The sequence below is a fragment of the Camelina sativa genome, chromosome 12 (genome assembly GCF_030686135.1).
Source record: "Camelina sativa cultivar CO46 ecotype springtype chromosome 12, ASM3068613v1".
Taxonomy (NCBI): domain Eukaryota; kingdom Viridiplantae; phylum Streptophyta; class Magnoliopsida; order Brassicales; family Brassicaceae; genus Camelina; species Camelina sativa.
In genome coordinates this window covers 32763477-32782805 of record NC_141891.1, presented here as the reverse complement: position 1 = coordinate 32782805, position 19329 = coordinate 32763477, and the positions used below count along the sequence as shown (strand labels likewise).

The window sequence follows — 19329 nt, the reverse complement described above, 5'->3', positions numbered from 1 at the left end:
CCAGCACTACAACTAAGTGTACCAAAAATATCTGACGTACACCTTTAATCAGTCCACGTGTATAAATCTACCATCAAAAGATCGGTAGACTTAGTCCTAACTTCCAATGTTTTTTTTTCTAATGGCATTAGCCGTAATTACGTTTTTTCCCAATACTAGTTTCAGGGGTAGTATAGGTACAATGTGTTAGTCTAGTAATTACAAACAATTGTATGTTACTTATGTAATAAGGAAGCTTTTATGCAATATTCTAGTAACTCACCCTATATATAATTTATGTGTTTTTTATTTTTTCCATCTATACTAATCATAATTAATTGCTATAATTTCGTTAAGGAAATATTGAAAAATTTGAACTAAATGATATATTTTTTTAATTTAATTGTATTAAGTTGATTTGTTGTTTCCGTAAATATCTCACAATATAAAAGCAAATCAGATAAGTTCACATATATATACAATTTCGTATTTAATCTATTGATTATTTTGGAAGCAACAAAGTCACAATCCATAAGTATTAAAGATTTCTCATTATTATTAATATTCGTAATAATTATAGGGATTAAGTATGGTAGTAGTTAATATTTGATATTACTGAAGCCATTAAATACTCGAATACCAGTTTCCTTATTTATAGGGATTATACCTCTGTTTGGCGACATGAATAATTATTCATGAACCAAACAACATACAAGATCCGAATATTATAAACCTGGAGTACAAAAACAGATCCACGAGTTTTATTTCTTCTATTTACGGGTTAAAGAGGATCCGCGTCCCGACCCTGTCGTAATTAAGTGGTCAAGCAAAGGGTATAATGGTCATTTAGATAAATCGAAACTATATGTTAATTTAATTAAATTAAATGATTTTCTAATCATATTTAATAAAAAACGTATCAAAACAAAGTCATAGTCCAATTTGAGTCTAATGAGTACTTCTTCTTTAATAGTATAGATATACACTTAAGAATATCCCAAAGAACCCTCTGAAAGAGAATATTCCAATGTTTTATACAATTTCCAAAATAAAAAATCTTTAGTATTCCATGTATTGTTACAAAATATATACTGTTAGGTATAAAAATGAATAAAATATTGGCAAATTATCACACTTAATCGTGATTTTCGGGATCGAGTTAAAAATAAAATCTTACCTAAGCACGGGTCATATTAAAACACTTTCACTAAACATGTTCAAAAATTAAAATTCAAACAAATAACAAACATAACCATATTTCATACATAACATTACAAAATTAACAATATAAAACTTACAAAATAAATTTTTTTTCAAGCTATCATATTTAGCATAAGTTTTTATTGCATAATGTTTTATCCAAAAAACTTTTAATAATAATCATATAAATTATATTTTATTCTAAAATTATAATATAAATAAAATAAATTTCAACTCGTGCTCTAGCATGAGTCCTAATCTAGTATGGTGTTATAGGGATGATTGTATTGAGTATAGATATAAGTTGTATAAACATACCAACATACCGGAACGAAGAGGACAAGCCATTAAATTACTACTTTACATAACAATAAGGATCGAATCAGGGAGTTTCCTAACTGGATATGGCTTCCTTTTTCTTCAAAAGACAAGTTTTCATATAACCTCTAATTAGTTATGGGCGTTCGGGTATTTGGTTCGGGTTTGGGTATATTCATTCAGGTATCGGTATTTTGGATATTGAATTTACTATCCATAAGAGAACCGAATCTGATCGGATCGGTTCCGGTTCGGTACTCATTCGGTTCGGGTTGGTTTGGATAGTTGATATAAGAACCGAACCAGAACCGAAAATTTCGGTTATTAATGGGTTTGGTTCTTAAATATCCGAACCTACTAAATAACACCCAAAATTATCCGAAACTACAAGTACAATAGTTCAAAAGTTACAATCATTCAAAACAATCCCAACAATAAGAACATGTTATCAGATATCAAGTTTCAAAAGGTAGAAAGAGTTAAAGGAGATTAAAAAGAATAAGGTTTAGAGTTTGAGATTTGAAAAGTAGTAGAATCAAACTGGTAGTTCTTCCATCTGCAACTTCTTTTTTTCTCCTACTGCCTGAAATATATTAGATCACAAAGTCAGAATACATAATAGTATACTCGGTTCTTAAAAAGAAGGAATACTAAGAAAGGTACATGAGTCATTGTCGTGTGTTTGTTTAATTGTCTTGTCCTTCACTTGCTAACTGAAACTCTACACAATGAAAAACATATAATCATTAAGCTTTTAAACAATTGACAACGAGACAAAAAGATAGAAAATTGATCTACTTAATAACGGGATGTATTACCTTTCTCAAGTTGATCTTGATCTTCAATATCAGCAACCATTTGTGCAAAGTTTTCTACTCCCTTTTCACCTATGTGATGGTCAGCCTTCATCCATTGTTCAGTGCACATCAAGACCTCAATCATGTAATGAGTTAAGCAAGACCTTTGTGGGACAAGAATCAGGACCTATCTCTTGGAATTTCTCCACAAATATCTTAAGAGCGATTGTATTGGCTGTAGCATTATCAACAGTGATTGTGAAGACCCTCTCTATCCCCCATTATGCCAAACAATCTAGAAGAACATCAGCTATGGTTGCTCCTTAATGATCCAAGACATGCTTAAACCCGATGATCAACTTTCTCAACCTCCAACAAGAATCAACAAAATGACAAGTAATTACCATGTAGCTTGCTCCTGTGCTTTGTGCGACCCAAATATCAGTAGTGAGAGAGATTCTTTGCTTTTGAGCTACAAGCATTGTCTTCAAAGCAGCTTTTTGGCTCACATACATTTGAACAATATCTCAAGTGGCTGTCCTTCTGGAATGTGGCTGGTAAAGTTGAACCCGTCTGCAGAAGTGTCTCCATGCTATGCTTTCAATAAAGGCAAGAGGTAGCTCACCTAACACCAACATCTCATTACATGCCTCTCTAAAAACCGCTTCTGATACTCTACCCACTTGCATGTTCCCAGCAGTTACACCTCTCCCAATGAAGTCATTAAGTGCCTTGTGTGAAGAGCCTTCAGCCAGAACAGAGGCTTAGAGTTTCTCTTTCAAACTTAGAGCTCTTCTCCTCATCCCAATACCTTCTTCATCCACCATTAACCTCTTCACAGCTCTCTTGACCGCTCCTCTCTCTAGTTCACCTTCCACTTGAATCCCTACTCTCCACACACATTCTAAGTACCTTGCATTCCCCTTTTGATCAGCAGCGAAAGGCCTACAGATCATTGGAACTCCTTCACCAAGGCTTTCTAGAGTCGAGTTCCATCCACAATGGCTCCAAAACGCTCCAACCGCAGAATGTGCAAGCACTTGCTTCTACGTTGCCCATTTCACAACGCAACCTCGATCCAGTGTTACCATCTCACTAAAAAAGTATTCCTCAGAAATTTCAGAACCGCGAATGGAGCCTGGTCGGATCACCCACAAGAAGTTTTGGTTACTACTAACCAAACCTGAAGCCATTTCCAACACTTCTTTAGTTTCCATCAAAGTCATGCTTCCCAAACTTATATAAATCATCGAGCTCGACCTTTGTTTGTTTAGCCATTCTATGCATCTCTTCCAAAAGACTCGTCGGAGAGGAGCAGTAACCGCCATGTGAAGAAGGCCTATAGGATACACCGGAATATCTAGTTCTTGTTGAAGCCGCTCCAAGGATGACATCTCTAGACATCTCACCGTCTTGATTATCATGGAGGAAATGTGAGATCCAAAAACATTTCTCTCTTCCCGGAGTGATGTACGTGCGGGGGCGTTTACCACTGTTTTAGTTCCGAACCGAATACGTAACTTTTGCTGTTTGCGAAGTAAACTTTGTGTATAATTGCTAGTAAAATTTTTTGATCCCCCATACAATACAACTCCTCCAGTACTTATATTGCTTTATTACAATTAATACTCAATCAATTCATCCCGTTAATTTCACTTTTAATTTAATATGTTTGACCCGATGGGATCTTCGGCCGATCCTCGAGCTCCGAGGCAACTTCGTGTCGTCGCACCGTTTCGCCTTCACTTCTCCTTGGTTAAGCTTAGTGGGCCGGTCCATGTATAGGCTTAGGCCCATGTCCCTTAACCCTGATCGAGTCACATAACCCGGGACGGATTATCGTGGTATCAACAGTTGCACCCCAAGTCATTGGAGCTGGTTAGTTCGGGGGATTTTTGATCTTCATCCAACTGCTCCGGGAAACTAAATATTTCCCGTATCTCATGATTTGATCGTGGTAATGATGGGATTTACCTTCCCGAACAAGCGTGGGGACCCACTTTGAACCTTGACACTCTATAAGAGAGAGGAGGGACGAACCATGTCTCTTCGTTTTCCTAGGTCATCATTGCTTCCTCTTCTGATCATAGTATAAAGGTAGCCTTTCTTCATTTCTTGTTATTTTTTCAGAATTGTTCTCTTCTTTTTTTCTTTTTTTTTTTTGCTCTCGTCTTCTTTGCTCCCCATCGTTCATCGGAAAAGCCGTCGCCACTCATACATTCTTTTAACTTCTATTCGAAAGTCATGTCACCTCTGAAATCTATTCCGGGCAAGTCGCTAAACCGCTAATCCCCAGCGTCTATGGTACCCATCCGCCGTCTATCCTTTCTGAGAGTGATATAGCGGAGGTGAGAGGGTCGTGTGGAATATCCTCGGAGATTGAAATTCGTTTTTCGGAAGCTCATGAGTCTCCAGAAAACCCTCCTCATGATTACTACTGTGCGTTCGAGAAATTCTTCTCTGCATGCGGGCTGTCTTTCCCGCTTCCCAAACTCATCGTGCGGATGATGTTCGAGCTGGGCTTTGCTCTCCCTCAGATGTGCTCAAATTTTGTTCGGACAGTTCTTTGCCTTCAAACCTTGGCGGAGGAGCATGATTATTCCCTATCTTTAGCTGATTTTCTCCACGTTTATATTGTAAAAACGTGACGAACCAAGGGCACCCGTTATGTAAGCCCACTCTCCGGGCTCACAGAAAAAGATGGGAAATGACGGAAGTCATTTTTTTTTCCCGGTCAATGAGCTCACTTTTGGGCACCTCGCGAGCTTGTTTGTATCGAAGTGGACCTTGAAAATCGGTAGCGCAGTGCACCTCGTGTGGCATTATATTATTTTTTTGTTCTGTTTCTCACCACTATGTTACTTTTTGCTTCAGCTCATTTCGAACGAGGCTAGCTTTCTCCCACCTTCGCGGAGTATTTTTCCCGGTTCTGCAGCGGTCGAATCGCCTGTGACTCTTTCTCGTGTGTGCGCATTAGGGAATCCAGAGCTAGAATCAGAAGGCGCTCCCTAGTTTGCTTTTCTCCTCCTCGAGTTTTCGACACGTCCTCAATGGGCTATAGGAAAGAAAAGGCATTCAAGAAAGAGCTCGAGAATGCCAAAAAAGAGGCATAGAGGCAGATTTCCGTCTCAGTCCCCAAAGCAAACGAGACTCCTGCTCTTCCTATGGATCCCACTGAACCCCCCGTGATTGTTATTGCGGATTCGAGTGACAAACCTCGAGAAAGAGAGGTCCCTTCTCAGGTTACCGATAGTGGCCGGGCTGACGGGAGTTCACAGAAGATCGAGCAGTCGAAGAAGAGAAAGGAACCTGAATCTTCCTCTTCTTCCCGAGAGAAAGTTCGGTCTTGAACTAGTTCTTCTGGAGACGAAAGTGGGAAGTCCAGCTCGAGAAAAGGAACATCCCTCTCCCTAAAGAAGTCCGGAGACCCTCATAATGCCAAGGAATCAGGAAGCTGCTCCAACAAGCTTCCCCCAAAAGAACAGCGCTAGTCTCCTCGATGCTTTTTTACTATATACGGATTAACTCATTTATTTTATACAGCTCCTCGTGCTTCTCCAGCGGACCTGATGAGGAGCTATGTCCAACTTGGAGTTCTTGTCTCGGCCTTTGCTGCCATGTCCGAGACTAACTGCGGGAATTTCTTCCGGTTTGCGGATAAATTCGGGGAGGTGAGTGAACTTGTTTATTTTCACCCTACCATTATTTTTGTGTTTTATTTTTCTTTTAGTGTGTGAACTAATGCCCCACCTCTGGCAGATGATGATCGAATTCAAAAACTCGGTGGATTCATACGAAGAGCAACTGTTCGCTTCTACTACGGTCTCCGAGGTGGCTAAGCTTCAGCGCAATGTCGCCAAACTGGAAGGTCAAGTGGCCGAATATGCTCGATTGGAATCCAAAAATGCCAAGACCAAGGAGAAGGCTGAGCAGATTCGGTCCCGAATAAAGAAAGCTGAGCTGAAAGTGCTGGACCTCGGGATTGCCAACGAAGACCTAAGGGGGAAGCTCAAAAAAGCGGGTGAACTCTATTATGAACCCTCGGAGAGCGAGAAGGCTGCGCAGAACAGGCTACACGAAGTGGAGCTCTGCAATCAGCTTCTGGAGGCCAGGAATAGCTGCGAGGTGGAGAGGGTACGAAGGGAAGAACGCCAATCAATGAGACGGTCTCTTTGTCCCTTGATTGAGGACGTGAGGTCCCACCTCGAGGAGAGAGAACGTTTAGCACCAGCGTTGATCCGAGCTGCTGAGATTAAAGCTAACCGGATATTGGTCGAAGAGATCTTGAGGGGAGAAATTGAATACCTTGAAGCTGAGCTTGGAACAATCCAAGCTGATGAGGAAAAGACCGACAGTGATGTCGCGAAGGTAACCCTCCGTGACTTAGATCTTTCAGCATTTTTCGGCCTCTTGGCGGAGACTCCACTATAATTGTTGTGCAGCGAACCCCCTTTGAGCATCACGATTGATGAGTCCTGGACTAACTTTGGACAAATGTTTAACTAGGAACTGGAAGTTATTCAAGCCAACACGACTCCTGAGGTCGGCGCACCCGAGGTGACATTAACTGAACTCTTCCCTGAGGTCCGAGCAGACGCGGCTGAAGTCGCAGCTGATCTCAGCTCTGTTCCGAACCCTTATTTGTCATGTCCTTAATTTGGGGTTGTTCTGGCCCATTGGGCCCCCTGTTGTTTTTGTTTTGAAACTAAGTTCGGGAGTTTTTTGGTCGTGGTGACCCTCCCAAAATATTTTTTGATTTTGCTGGTTTAAGTTTGCTTCGTACTCCTATTAAGTAAAACTTTTATTGAACTGAATCATGAGATCAGACCTTCGATATATTAGTTAAAGTTTTCTTAATTCTACCGCGAAGTGGGACTTCAGATTATATGATTACGAAGTAAGACTTTGGTTTTAGTAAATACGAAGGACGACTTCAGTTTTAGCAAATACGAAGTAGGACTTCGGTTTTAAATGAACGCGAAGTAGTCCTCCGGTTTTAATAAATACGAAGTAGGACCTCGGTTTTAGCAAATATGAAGTAGGACTACAGTTTTAAATGAACGCGAAGTAGGACTTCAGTTTTAATAAATATGAAGTAGGACTTCGGTTTTAATATATACAAAGTAGGACTTCGGTTTTAATAAATACGAAGTAGAGAGTTTTCTATATAGAATTTAAGAAAACACTTGATATCATTAAATATGGATGGTTGGACCCGAAGTGGGCTGCCTACGTACCCTTTTTGGGATCAAGCCAATCGTAGTTTGATACAAACTTAATCGAACTAATTGTAAAAACGCTTAAGATGCAATGAGTTCTAGGATCTTGGTACTGGTTTCCCATCAATATCTTCTAACTGGTAGACGCCATTTCGCACTTCGCATATAATTTTGTATGGTCCTTCCTAATTATTTCCCAACTTCCCAGCATTGTCCTCCTCGGTATTCTCATGAACCTTACGAAAGACCAGAACGCCTTCGGCTAACGGCCTACCCCAAAATTTAGAATTGTAGTAACAGGCCACAGTGTTGTGATAATTTTGCATCCGAACCGAAGCCCGATCTCGATGCTCGTTTATGACTTCTAGGGTATCCAGCAAGAACTTTTCATTCTCCGTTATCCGAAGTGGATTAATTGTTGTTCAGACTCCGGGAACCTCTATATCGGCGGGAACTACCATGTCTACTCTATAAACTAAGGAAAAAGGTGTTTCATTGGTCGCCCGTTGAGGTGTAGTTCAGATTACCCAAAGTACCCCTTGTAGTTCATCTGGCCAATTCCTTTTATGAGCATTCAACATTTTCCTCAAATTGGACAATATGACTTTGTTCATAGCTTCGGCCTGTCCATTTCCTTGCGGATAACGAGGAGCTGACTTGCTGAGCCGTATCCTCCATTTTGCAGAAAAGTCTTCAAACTGCAAAGAGATAAATTGCGGGCCATTGTCCGTGATGATCTCATGTGGTATTTCGTACCGGTAGATTATGCTCTTTAATATGAACTGCTTTACTTGCTCACTTGTTACGGCTGCATAAGCCGCTGCTTCCACCCACTTGGAAAAGTAATCAGTAAGGGCCAAAATGTACAAAACTCCCCCTGGCCCCCGATGCAAAGGTCCAATAATATCCATAGACCATCTCATGAATGGATAGGGTGCAGACACCAAGGACAGCAGCTCGGTAGGTTGGTGGATCGACGGGGCGTGTTTTTGACATTTCTCGCAAGCTCGAGCATATTCCTCGCAGTGGGCGAGCATAGTGGGCCAAAAATACCCTTTTATTTTAATCTTAAAGGTGAAAGTCCGACCTCCGGAGTGGTTACCATTGGGACCGTTGTGAACTGCCTGCATTAAAGTTGCAGGCTCATCTCCAGCGACGTATGTTAAGTAAGGGCCAGCTATACTTCGGCGCAGAAGTGTCTTACTATAAATGCAATATCGTGCGCTGACAATTTTCATTTTCCTTGCTGACCACTTATCGGCTGGGAGGTTGCCTTTATCCAGGTAAGCCTAGACTGGGCTCCGCCAGTCTTCCGCCCCCCATTTATCATTGGTTGTATTGCTTGGAGGTGGGAGGATAGTTATATCAGAGCTTGATGAGCTGGGTCCTTCTGTTGTACAAAACTATCTGCTGATGTCTTGTCCATTTTGAAGCTGATGAGGGACTGCGGGTGCTTCCACTCTGGGTGGCAAAGCTACCTTAGGTAAAAAATCATGATCTACCTCCTCGGCTGCTACCTTTTTCTTCATTGCCTGGGTTACCACATGCAAGCTTTCTAACCGTATGCTTGGGTATTCGATGACCTCAACTTGGATAATTCGTGTCGTTGTAGGGTCCGAGGTTGAAGCTAGCGATGCTAGGGCATTTGCAGCGGAGTTTTCACCCCGCGAAATCTTTGTGATCTCGAAATCATCGAATTTGGCTGCTAATTCCCGAGCTGATGCTAAATATGCCTCTATACGTCCATCCTTGGTCTCGTACTCGCCCAGAAATTGGTTGGTGACCAACTGCAAATCACAGAAAGCCCAGAGTTCTCTGACATCGATTCCTACGGCGAGACGAAGTCCGGCTAGAAAGGATTCATATTCCGCTTCATTATTTGACACATTTAAGCCTAGGCGAAATGATTGTTCGATTATTTCACCAGTGGGAGAGGCTAGGCAAACTCAGATTCCCGAACCTGTTTTTGAAGATGCACCGTCCACGGGTAGAGTCCATGGAACCTCGATATTATTTTCAACCGTATGAGCGAGCGGGAGTTCTATGAGGAAGTCTGCCAGTACTTGCGCCTTATCACAAGTTTAAGTTTGGAACTCAATGTCGTATTTGCTTAGCTCGACTGACCATTTGGCTAATCTGCCTGATTGGCTCGGACTGTGGAGCACTGGTCAAAGTGGTTGAGTTGTTAGGATGACGATTGAGTGAGACTGGAAGTAGGGTCACAATTTCCTTGCCGAGGTACTACTGTCACGGCCAATTTCTCCATCATTGGGTATCTCGATTCAGCTCCCGTGAAAGACTTGCTGACATAGAAGATTGGACTCTGCTCCCCCCTTTCTTCCTGAATTTAAACCCCACTTACTGCAGTTTCTGAGACAGCTACATATAGGAAAAGTGGTTCCCCGAGCTCAGGCTTCGCCAAGACCGGTGGCTCAGATAAATATGTTTTGAACTGAGTAAAAGCTTCCCCGCATTCTTTAGTCCATGCAAACTGCTTTCCTCCTTTCTTCAGCAACTGTTAGAAAGGAAGGCATTTATTCGTGGATCAGGAAATGAAGCGGTTAAGTGCCGCAATTCGCCCATTCAGGGGTTGCACTTCTCTCAAGGTTTTGGGGGAGCTCATGGACAAGAATGCATTAATATGTCTCAGATTTTCCTCGATACCCCGATCTGTTACAATGTATCCTAAGAATTCCCCTGACAGAACTGCGAATGTACATTTCGTGGGATTGAGCTTCATCCCGAACTGATTCAAAATTTTAAAGCACATCTTCAAATCAGCGAGGTGCGAGCTAGCTTCCATGGATTTTACCAGCATATCGTCGATGTATACTTCCATGGTTTTTCCGAACTGCTTCTCAAACATCTTATTTACCAAGCGTTGGTAAGTTGCTCCAACGGTTTTCAATCTGAAGGGTATCACTTTATAGCAATAGGTTCCGCGATCTGTGATGAATGCTGTCTTCTCCTCATCATCCGGGTTCATGAGGATTATGTTCGAACTGGAGAAAGCGTCCATGAAAGACATCAGCTCGTGTCCCGAAGTTGACTCGACTAATCTGTCGACGGGACCGCCTTCATTTCGAACAACCATTGTGTCCCCATTATCGCATTGTAAGCCACATGTCGGTCAAAGACTGTGAACTCTACCATTATAACCACGCCCTGAGTGGAAACTAGTAAAGTAATGGTCCCTAGAGACATTGACGTTTCGCTTGTAAACAAAACTAGGGGGGAGTGTGGACCTATGATGTGTTCTCTTCCGATGCCCATTATGGTGAGAGTCTCCAAGAATATTAAGTCTACCAAACTCCCAGTATCTATCAAAGTCCGGCACACCTCGTGGTTCGCAATGTCAAGAGTTATGACAAGGGCGTCATCGTGTGGCGAATCTAGATCCTCTGTTTCCTTCTCCGAAAAGAAGACTTCGGGCAAGTCACCCATAGTAAGCTTTACTCGCTTAGGTCCTGGGTTTGTGTGTTTCCGTTGATGATCTTTGATCGCTGTTATGGAGTTGCGGAATAAACGCGATCCACCCATGATGACGTCTATCCTTTTCTTGGGTCCCACTCCACTGCCTATTTGCTTCAACGTTTTCGATGGCGGGGCGTTCTCTACGACCTCAGACACTGTCTTTTGGTCGAGTTCGTCGACAGACACACTTGGCCTCTCATCGGACAGAAATTTCTCAGTAAGTAGATGCATTAATTTTTTACAGTCCCGAGTTGAGTGCCCATTGGTCTTATGCAGTATGCAGTAAGCATTTTCATCCCGTACTGATTTGTTACTTGGGAGAACTCCGCTCTTGGAACGTGGTGAGAATGGTGGCTTGGAAGGTGAACTCCTGGAAGAGCCTTTCTGCGGAGACTTATCTACCGCAAAGGTTCCGAGTCCAGATTTCAGAGCCGGAGGAGGCGTCTTCTTAGCGGGTACCTCGAATCGAGGTTTGGATGTAACTTTATGTTTTTGGGCTGCAGCCTCTTTTTCCTCCTCTGCATCTATCCATTTCAAAGCATGGTGTAAAGTATCCTGGATGCTAGCGAACTGGTTCACAATTAATCCTTCTCGGAAGCGAGACTCGTGCCAGAGACCATTCTTCAGAGCGGCCAAGGCAGTTGAATCTGAAAGCCCTGGAATCTGGACTTGGATTTCTTTTAATTTCGTAATATACGAGCGAAGTGATTCCCCAGCGGCTTGGTTTAGGTTCCAGAGTTGGGCATCGGTTATTGCGGTTTCGATTAAACTCGAGTACTGCTTGATAAAGGAAGTGGATAGCTCCGTTAAGTTGTTAACGGAGTCAGCTGCTAAGGATGCGAACCAAAGCAGAGCGAGTTCGCAAAAAGTTTCTGCGAACAGCTTATAGTAGCCAGCATCGACTTCTTGAGGCTCAAGGTCTACACGACTAGCCGTAAGCTGGAAGGTTTTGAGGTGCGTTATCGGATCTCCTTTTCCCTCATAGCTCGTAAACTTTATTTTTTCTAGTGTCCTTAACACGGACTCTGGCTATCTGAGCTGAGAATGGAGTTCGCTTTGATTCCTCAATTACTCGAGAAATATCTGGTGCCAAAGTGATTGCACTGTGCACCCTGGATCGCATATCTCGGATCTCGTCCTTCATCCATTGGAACTCTGGGTCGGAAGCAAAACCCGGAGTAAGGCTTGTCTGAGGGCCACTTAATCCCACATGGGGGGGGGGGGGGAATCCGAACTGGGACTGCTGAAGAGCCAGCGACTTCGATTTGTACAGGAGTGAGAGTGTCCCCGGTCAGCGGTGGTGACGCCTGAAGAGTAGTCCAAGGTGGGAAGCTGCTCCCTGGGGTCGATGTGGCTGTTGCTTGCTGAGGAGTGAAAGGCGGAATGATGCCAGCAAAGTCTAGAGCACGTTGCCGCAGATTTTGATCTGAAGAAAGAAGATCGACTCGATCGGCGTACACACGGTGAGAAGCCGAAAGATCGACAACAAAGCTGGTAACTGTCTCTAGACGAGCAGAGACTTGTCCTTCTAAGTTGTCAAAGCTCTCAGACAGGGCGGTGGTGGCTGCTTGCTGTCGGTCGGATTTCTCCGCCAAATCCTGCAAAAGTTTTTGGATTGATTCCAAAGTTATCTGGCTGGAAGATTCATTTGCCATAGCGATGTTGCACGGCGTAGATCTGGAAGTAACATCGGAAATACTGAGAGTATAAGTGATAAAATCCCTCCTTCTAGCACCAAATGTGAGATCCAAAAACGTTTCTCTCTTCCCGGAGTGTTGTACGTGCGGGGGCATTTACCACTGTTTTTGTTCCGAACCGAATACATAACTATTGCTGTTTGCGAAGTAAACTTTGTGTATTATTGCTAGTAAAAATTTTCGATCCCTTATACAATACTACCCCTCCAGTACTTATAATGCTTTATTACAATTAATACTCAATCAATTCATCCCGCTAATTTTGCTTTCAATTTAATATGTTTGACCCGATGGGATCTGCGGCCTATCCCCGAGCTCCGAGGCAACTTTGTGTCGTCGGACCGTTTCACCTTCACTTCTCATTGGTTAAGCTTAGTGGGCTGGTCCATGTATATGCCTCGGCCCATGTCCCTTAACCCAGATCCAGTCACATAACCCGTGACGGATTATCGTGGTATCAACAGGAAGTTGTCCCTTAATAACATGAATTCTTAAACAACTCCACTGAATACTTTCCTGAAGCAAATATTATAATTGACAGGTCTTTGTACTGTATAGGATGTAACTCTGGTACTAGCTCCTCTTCTCTCCCACCGCCCTCTGAAAAAACCATGTTGTTAAACGCACTCACATAAAAAAGGTGTTTGAAAACAATAGAGACACATCATAGTAGAATCATATATATTACCTTTAAGGGGAGCCAAACCATCTTTATCATAGAGTTTGCACATAACGAAACGCCATACAAAAGATGATGCACTTTTAGTACTTAAAAAAAAAGGCAAGATACCAGAAACGTGACTTCTTTCTATGAATCCTTTTAAAATTTTTTTCTTTTAAAGACAATTTTTTGTTTAGTAATATTTGAAGTTTTATTTTATTTTCAATATGATTTTATTTTATTATTCACAAAAAAACTAATAACCGCAATAATGTAAATTGGCCTAGCAAATTTTTAGCAAATATATACTACAAATTTGAAACATTGCGAGTAATTTGCGAGTAAATATGAGTCCATATGTCAGCTAGGCATATTATATGCAATGTTACAAAGCAGTTGCAAAAGTTGCGAGGGATGTACTACGTCGTAGCTTGCAATGTATTAGATAGAAATTCAGTTTCTCGCAAATTGCTTGAGATTAGCGAGTGCATTTGTCTTTCGCGAAGTTTGTGAGATTTGCGAGGAAAACTCCTCCTAGTAAATTGCATGGGTTTTGCAAGGGATATTTCCCTTGCAAAATTTGCGAATGATTTGTAATATTTGTCGATTTACGAGACACGATTTGCAAGAAACCTTGGTGTTTCTCAAATCTTTTGTGATTGTTGATTTGCGAGGAAGTTACGACAAATTCTTTTCTTGTAGTGCCTAGAATCGGTGGATACCACGACGAGAGCCTAACTTGCTGACATTATCCAAGAAGCTTTTAAGGATCCTGCCATCCTCATCTATCTAATATTAAATGGGAAAAATGTCATAAAAATCCTCAACTTTCAAATTTGGGACAAAAAAAGCATGAACTTTCGAGATGTCGTTTTAACCCCAAAGTTTAGTTTGACTTTTTGATAAAATAGTAAAGTTTCATTGACCTGGCCATTTCAAGCACGTCGTTAAGTTTCCGTCAACGGAGTTAGTTTTCCATTAACAATCTCCGTTTAGTCAAAGACAAGATATATAATGTTTGTTTTCTAATATTTGTTGAAAGCGTCTCGTGGTCCATTGGTTAACGTGTGAGTTGGGTTTACACCTGCCGCGGGTTCGACTCTCCTTGCCCGAAGGTTTTTTGTTTTCTAAAATAAAAGATATTACATGGATTCGAACTCGAGACATCAAACCCGAAAACAAAAAAGCATAACCAACTATCCTAGGTAGATTTATTAACAATTAATGAAACATAAATTATTATATTGTGTATTATATGTGTTTTTTAACTTCTTCACCGCCCAACCCTATCTTTCATAACCGTGACCAACGATCTCGACACCCGCCGCATCAGAAGCCTTCTTCGCCGCAAGGATCCGTCAATAATGACCCACAACTTGCTCCTCGAGATCTAACGGTCATGGTTTTAAAATAAAAACACATATAATACCTGATATAAACAATTGTGTTTCGTTAATGGTTAATAAATCTTCTTTAGCATAGTTGGTTACGCTTTGATGTTTGCGGCTTTGAGGTCATGAGTTCGAATCCATGTAAAATATTTTATTTTAGAAAACAAAAAACCTTCGGGCAAGGAGAGTCGCACCCACGGCAGGTGTAAACCCAACTCACACGTTAACCAATGGACCACGAGACGCTTTCAACAAAAATTAGAAAACAAACTTTATATATCTTGTCTTTGACTAAACGGAGATTGTTAACGGAAAATTAACTCTGTTGACGGAAACTTAACGACATGCTTGAAATGGCCAGGTCAACGAAATTTTACTATTTTCTCAAAAAGTCAAACTAAACTTTGGGATTAAAACGACATCTCGAAAGTTTATGCTTTTTTCGTATCAAATTTAAAAGTTGGGGATCTTTATGGCATTTTTCCCAATATTAAATGGTTGTTCTAAGAGTAGTTCCTCCGGATAGAGACCCATTCAAATATATAAGCAATGTAATAATAATATCTTTATACGATTTAATTATTAAAATTTGTGTTTTGTTGCAGAAGGTTTAAACCGATCAATAGAAAAATCATATAGGTATTGTCTCTTTTTTATTTTTTTGGATAAAAATAGATATTGTCTCTTATGAGTTATGACATACGAGAAATGTTTTTACTCTCTTTCATCTATTTTCTAATGTATTTTTTTGTTTATTTTATTGAAAATTTCTTCGTGAGAGACTGCCGATAATGATGCTCTAAGTGAACCGAACGAGATTAGCAATCTCAGATTTTTTATTAATCAAACTTGTGTCTTTTGAATGTTTAAAACGCTTTAGAAAACGTAGACTTTTCAAAGTCCTGCTTGACTTTTGACTATCTCGTAGTCTTTTCCATGTAGCATTTGTTTTTTTTTGGACCAAGATTACAAGTTTTTAGTTTTTACTCTTCTTCAGTTAGAGTCGCAGATAAGTAGATTTTTCTAAGCGTTCTCAAGATAAATAAATGCATAAGTGGCTTGTAGCTGTGAACCAAAATGTGGCTGTGTAAAGACTCTACAGCACCAACCAATCAGGGCCAGAGTGATCAAAAAGAAAGAGAGAGCTAAAATTTGGTGCAAAAGTGAGAACCGCAAAAGTTCAGAGTCTTTGGCCGTTTTTGTGCTACTTCCACGGTCCTCTTGACTCCTAGAGAGGACCCTAGGAGTTAAGGTTTTATATGGAGCTCATGATAACGAAGGATATGTTTTCTCCATTTTTTTTAAGTCACCTCATCTGTATTTTGATTCAGTTGAGCTTGTCGCTGGTCTTTTAACTTGAGCCTTTTAATTGTTTAAAATGCATTAGAAACGTAGACTTTTCAATGATCTGCTTGAATTTTGACTATCTCTTAGTCTTTTCCATGTAGCATTTATTTTTTTTGGACCAAGATAACAAGTTTGACTCTTATTCAGTTAGAGTTGCAGATAGGTAGATGTTTCTAAGCGTTCTCAAGATAAATAAATACATAAGTGGCTTGAATTTTAGTGTTTGGGCTCTCATCACCAGGCGTAGAGATAAGCTTGGCGACTCCACATGGCTGGTTTTGATTAGGTTTTTCTCGTCGATATCTTCGTCAATAAGTGTGGCTTACCAGAGTCATTTTCTTCACATCATTTCCTCTAGATTTCTCACCATTCTTTTTCAAATGAAATGTGGAACAAAAATGGAACAAAAAAAGAACAAAAATTAAATTCTTTTATATTATTTTAAATAAAGTATATATCATATTAAATAATATATTGTAAGATGTTCTAATGTTCTACTTAGTTAACACTATCGTACTTGTATATTTTTCTTCTTTTCTCTGCATCTTTTCTTTCATTTAGCCAATATTCCTTTCATTTATATCCAGGTTGTTATTTTATTGACCAATTGGTCACCAACCAAAACAGTTAACGAATACAAAATTGAAGATATACCAAACTTTTGTATGGTAATAAGTCATATCAGTGCATCATTACTTTTGTTTGTTTTCTTGCTAACTTAATGTCTACCTACCTGTCTATACCTACCACATTTGACCTATTGAATGTCGAATTGTTCCAAACTTCCTTATATATAAATCTTGCATTTATCTCTTTACTCAAATATTCAAACTTACATAGCGAACTTTTAAATATTTTGAGCTCTTGGATATCAAACACAGAGCAATGTCAACGTCTTCTCACTCGTACCCGATGAGCAGCGGTGACGATCAACACAGTTATATCTATAATTCTTCATATCAAGTATGTTACGTAATTTCTCTATATTTTTTTATGTGAATATATGACTGGGATTATTTTATTCTTTATACTAAGTTATGCCATATTATTCGAATTCAGCCATATCTTGTGATTTTTTTGGGGATAAATCCATGTTAATTACTTATTATTATATTCTTGATACAGAAAGCATGTATAGATGGCAATGAAGAAAAAACAAGGCGATACATCTTGGAAAAATTTGATCTCTTGAATTTAAATTCTGATCTTAATACTTTAAACATTGCTGATTTTGGTTGTTCTATTGGACCTAACACGTTTCATGCTGTTCAATATATCATTGACGGTGTGAAAAGTACCCATGAAAATCGTCTTGTCCCTCTTGAGTTCCAAGTATTCTTCAATGATCAGCCGAACAATGACTTCAACACACTCTTTAGAACCCAACCTGCTTCCTCTAAAGGAGAATATTTCTCGTTCGGTGTTCCAGGCTCCTTCCATGGCCGAGTGTTACCAAGAAACAGCATCCACATCGGTCATACTTCCTACGCGACTCACTGGCTTTCAGAAATTCCTGAACATGTATGTGACAAGAAATCTCCGGCTTGGAACAACTATTACATCCATTGTAATAATTTAATAGAAGATGTGACAAAAGCTTACAAGGTCCAGTTCACAAAAGACATGAGGGTTTTTCTTGAAGCTAGAGCCGAAGAAATTGTTCCAGAAGGATTGATGATTATTTTAGGACAATGTTTGCCTGATGGTGTCCCCCATTCTGAGACATGGCAGGGTGTGGTGGTAGACATGATCGGTGATTGTCTTATGGATATGGCTAAATTGGTAAGAACATTTAATCCCAAGACTTCAAGAGATTTTCTAATTCAAAATATTACAGTCATTTTCTTATGTTATTTTTATGTCTAGCATCTTTTTAAAACGATTTAGCAATATATAAAATAACACAATGATTAATGCGAGATTGCTAGTAAAGTAGTTGTGTTTTCCCTTGTAGGGTGTAACAACTGTGGAAGCGATTGAGCTGTTCAGCATTCCCGTGTATTTTCCGCAGTTTAGTGAACTAGAGAGAGAGATTGAGCAATATAGAAGCTTCACTTTGGAGATGATGGAGATTATAAGTCATCCATTGGAGGATATTCCATTATCCAACGAGTTCATGACTTCCATGTTTAGAGCTATTTTCTATACGATCATTAAAGAACATTTCGGTCAAGGTGTGGTCGATGAGCTATTTGATCGTTTAGCTAAGAAGCTCACCAAGTATCCTATTGATTTTAAAAAGTGTAAGAAACATGTGAACTATTTTATGTTGCTTAAGCGAAAATGAATGACATGATATCTACCTAAAGAGTATTGTCATATCTCTGCTTTGTAACATGATATTTGTCTTTTTCTCTTCCAGTATTACTTGAATAATAAACATCAATCCTACTAATTCTGAGACATTCTTTATTTGATTGTTGTTAAGAAAATTGTTAAGTACTGAAATCTACAAGATATGGTCCCAGTCCACAACTGTTGATCGTAGGTTTTGTTCAAATACAAGAAGCCTAGATTGTTCTATAATTTCCAAAAGAGGTTTTCCTAAAGTTTCAAAAACGAATCTTGTAAGTACACTAAATTATATAAGAAAGTTGAAACATACATTCAATTTTATAGTAATTTGAAAAGTATAATGTTGAATTAAATCTTTACCATAATATCCATTTATTTATTTAAACATTATGTAAATCAATTAATTTCAAATACTATAAATTAAATTTGTAATAATTTAAATTAATTTGATTTTAAATTAAATTTGTAATTTTTTAATAATTAAACAATTAAATAATATTATTATATTTAGAATAATCATTATCTGAATTTTGAATATAATTAAATAGAACGCTTTATTGGTAATTTATTCAAAAATAAGTAAATTAAAACTATATAATTTATAATCCAACGAACAAATTTTCATTCTATGTTAATCAGATCGATATGCCAACTATCAAACTATTTTTCTCTTTGATTGACTTAATTTTCCTCTCCATCGATATATTTTAATACAATCTTAGTCTCGTTTATTTATATCATATTCAGTTTTTAAACTATTAACATAGTTTTGTTGAGAAATTTTAAGTATTACCGCTTTTCTAATATCAATTTTCAAAAATATCCATTCCCTAAAACCTTGTAAAACTGTTCCTAAAAATTTGAGATATACCTAATACATGTGTGTACACAAGCATACACAAATTACCTTTTCCATTTTTTCAACCAAACATTAATAAGAATAAGACTCCA

At 39.4% G+C, this 19329-nt stretch overlaps 1 protein-coding gene and 1 pseudogene across 1 annotated transcript; one reads left to right on the top strand and one right to left on the bottom strand.

The window, feature by feature from the left end:
- Positions 1 to 2821: 2821 nt before the first annotated feature.
- Positions 2822 to 14279, bottom strand: LOC147932923 (UDP-glycosyltransferase 76E7-like; annotated as a pseudogene).
- A 2573-nt stretch (positions 14280 to 16852) lies between these two features.
- On the top strand, positions 16853 to 18478 carry LOC104773213 (putative S-adenosylmethionine-dependent methyltransferase At5g38780). The gene is made up of 3 exons (XM_010497795.3): positions 16853 to 17046; positions 17209 to 17865; positions 18038 to 18478. Exons 1-3 carry the CDS (start codon positions 16969 to 16971, stop codon positions 18368 to 18370), a joined length of 1068 nt encoding a protein of 355 aa, XP_010496097.2. The 5' UTR covers positions 16853 to 16968; the 3' UTR covers positions 18371 to 18478.
- The last annotated feature ends 851 nt before the right edge of the window (positions 18479 to 19329 follow it).